The following is a 2,791-nucleotide window of genomic DNA, read 5'->3' as shown; positions in this document are numbered from 1 at the left end:
CGTATCTTGCTCGAGATTGTGGACGCCCCATCCCCGGATGCATTCAAGGCCAGGCTGGATGTGGCCAGCCTGGTCTGGTGGTTGGCGACCCTGCACATAGCAGGGATTTGAAACTAGATGATCATTGTGCTCCTTTTCAACCTATGCCATTGTAGGATTCTGTCTCATAGGGAGGCTCCCCTTTAACGTGCAGTGATACCAACTATGGCATCTTCCTCCCAGGTTACCTCAGCATGCAGTCAGCTGCACCCAGAGGCATGTGGCAAAGCTGTTTAAGTCTCGTGGATGTTCATACAGTACTGAAAGCAAAGCAGCCCAGCCTATCAGGACAATGGATACATTTCTTCCATTCTACCCATCATCATCATCACTAGAGCTTTGTCTCTTTGTCTCCGAGCCGCCATACAAGCACAGACTATGTAGACTACCGCTGCTGCATGGATAGGAATCGTTACAGGACCTCTGGTGAGAAATGGCTTTATTTGAGGGTTCACATCACGCAGTAACAATCTTCACAGTATTCTGGATGACGCTCGATGTAAGCCTGCCCGCTGCTTGTAGCTGAGCGCCGTGCACAGTACGAAGTGATGGTGACACAGTGACAGACACGGTTGACCGGCCCCACCGCAGCGCTCCGTGGCCGCCTTCGTGCCGCTCCTCGGGTCCCCCCGCTCCGCTCGGTGCCGTCGCCGCGCTCCGGCCGTCACTGCCGAACCGTCTCCATGGGCCCGGCCACGCGCACACCCCGCACGGCCGCCTCCTCCCGCCGCTCAGGGCCGGCCGCTCCGTCCCGGTCCCCGTCCCGGTCCCGATCCCCTCCCGGGGGATTCCGGCCAGCCCCGCGGCCGGCCACCGTCCTTCAGCCGCCCCAGGAAGGCGTCCCGCAGGCGGGTCAGGCCGGGCTGCAGGTCCCTCGCCGCCCGGCGGGCGCCCAGCTGCCCTCGGGTGATGGCGCTGGCGGTGAGGCGGGCGGCGGCGCGGATGGGCCGCGACTCGGAGAGCTTCTCGATGAGGTGCGGGTTGCTGAGCAGCGCCAGCAGCACCCGCCGCAGCACCATCCTGCGCGCCGCTCCCGCGAGAGTCGGCGCGACCCGAGCGTTCTCGCGAGAGCCGCCGAGCGGGAGGGACCGGCTCTCGCGAGAGCGGCGTCGCGTCCCGCCATTGGCGGCGGAAGCGGGGGCGCCGTGTTGCGCGGCTGCGGTGCGGGCCGGCAGCATGTGCTCGGGCGGCACGCTGAGCATCCTGCGCAGCGACTCCTACGTGGACCTCAGCCAGTACCGCGACCAGCACTTCCGGGTAAGAGCCGCGGGGGTCCCGGTGCCGGTCTCGATCCCGGTCCGTGTGCCGCCGGGTAACGCTGTGGTTGCGCTTAGGGCACGCGGTACGACCAGGAAAGGCTGCTGAGGAAGAGCTGCACGCTGTACGTGGGGAACCTCTCGTTCTACACCACGGAGGAGCAGATCCACGAGCTGTTCGGCAAGAGCGGCGACATCAAGAAGATCATCATGGGGCTGGACAAGGTGAAGAAGACCGCCTGCGGCTTTTGCTTCGTCGAGTATCCTTCTGCCGGCCGCGTTCTGGCGCTGGGCCTGGGCAGTAAAACATTTCTCTTGGGCTTTTGTTGGTCTCGTGCTTCCCTGCGATGCACGGCCTCTGTGGGTCCGGGTGTTGTCCTGCTATCGCTCTGTGTTCTCTCTGAGCTCTCAGGCCTGACAGATCCGTGCACGGTTTTCTTTAACAAATTCCTGAGGTATTACGCAAGGGGAGATGCTGAGAACGCAATGCGGTACATCAATGGGACCAGGCTTGACGACAGGATCATAAGGACGGACTGGGATGCAGGATTTAAGGAGGGCCGGCAGTACGGCCGGGGGAGGTCAGGGGGCCAGGTAGGTTGTCTGCTTTCTGAGGGGCTGGTGACTGTCAGCTTATTGCTTTTTGAATGGACGCACCCAGAACAACTTAAGGAACAGCAACTTCAGAGATGTTGAAGATCATAATATACGTTAATCCCTAAGTGTTTTATCAGTGATGTTATCTGCTGAGGATAATTATTTTGTTCATATATGTCACTGAAAGTATTTTCAGAAGCCTGATGATTGTTTGGGGAGGTAATTCATATAAATAAACCCAGGAAACGTAAAGCTGACAAAAACACAAAAGGTAACACTGAGCTCACCAAAAGTCGGGTGGGTAGCAGGTAGTTTTACTGCTGAAAAATGAGACAGTGATGATGGCCAGTCTGTCTTGATTGATAGTGCCCAAAGGGACCATTTAACAGGAAAGGTATTTGACCTGGCATTCTGGGTTTGTGCATGATGCACTTTTCCTTCTCTTTTGTCAGACAACTTTTGTGCAGACTCAGTTTGACCATATAATCTGATGGTGTAGAAAGGTATTTTAGCAAGAGCTTCTGTATATATTTACCAGACTTTCGTTTTTTGTTTTTTTCTCCTTTGTAAGGTCAGAGATGAGTATCGGCAAGACTATGATGCTGGAAGAGGTGGCTATGGTAAAACTGTTCAATGCCAGTGAATAGTGAATGACTCATCGGCCTCACGGGAGAACTAAATGCCAATTGTAAATGTCGTGAGGCGCAGAGTAGATCTTTTGCACACAAGTTCATGTAAATAGAAATTTACAGGAGCTAGTAGCAGTGTTCCTGTAATCACATAGTATATTCTATTTCTCTTCTGTTTTAATACCAGGATGCAAAACATTGCCAAGTACACTAATACACAGGACCCGGGAGCAAGGTTTTAAGCAATAGTATGCATGAGACTTCGGTCTC

The 2,791-nt window shown here is 55.4% G+C and overlaps 2 protein-coding genes across 2 annotated transcripts; one reads left to right on the top strand and one right to left on the bottom strand.

The window, feature by feature from the left end:
* Positions 1-581: 581 nt before the first annotated feature.
* Positions 582-1,058, bottom strand: NCBP2AS2 (NCBP2 antisense 2 (head to head); the record flags this gene model as incomplete). Its single annotated transcript, XM_079539733.1, has 1 exon — positions 582-1,058. The coding sequence occupies one exon, from the start codon at positions 1,056-1,058 to the stop codon at positions 771-773; it is 288 nt and encodes a 95-aa protein (XP_079395859.1). The 3' UTR covers positions 582-770.
* Positions 1,059-1,215: 157 nt separating this feature from the next.
* NCBP2 (nuclear cap binding protein subunit 2) lies at positions 1,216-2,535 on the top strand (the record flags this gene model as incomplete). The annotated part of the gene is made up of 4 exons (XM_079539785.1): positions 1,216-1,296; positions 1,374-1,555; positions 1,751-1,889; positions 2,464-2,535. 4 exons carry the CDS (start codon positions 1,216-1,218, stop codon positions 2,533-2,535), a joined length of 474 nt encoding a protein of 157 aa, XP_079395911.1.
* Between the last annotated feature and the right edge of the window lie 256 nt (positions 2,536-2,791).

The sequence above is a fragment of the Tetrao urogallus genome (assembly GCF_951394365.1).
Source record: "Tetrao urogallus genome assembly, chromosome: 9".
Lineage (NCBI taxonomy): Eukaryota > Metazoa > Chordata > Aves > Galliformes > Phasianidae > Tetrao > Tetrao urogallus.
This window is presented reverse-complemented; position numbering and strand designations above follow the sequence as displayed.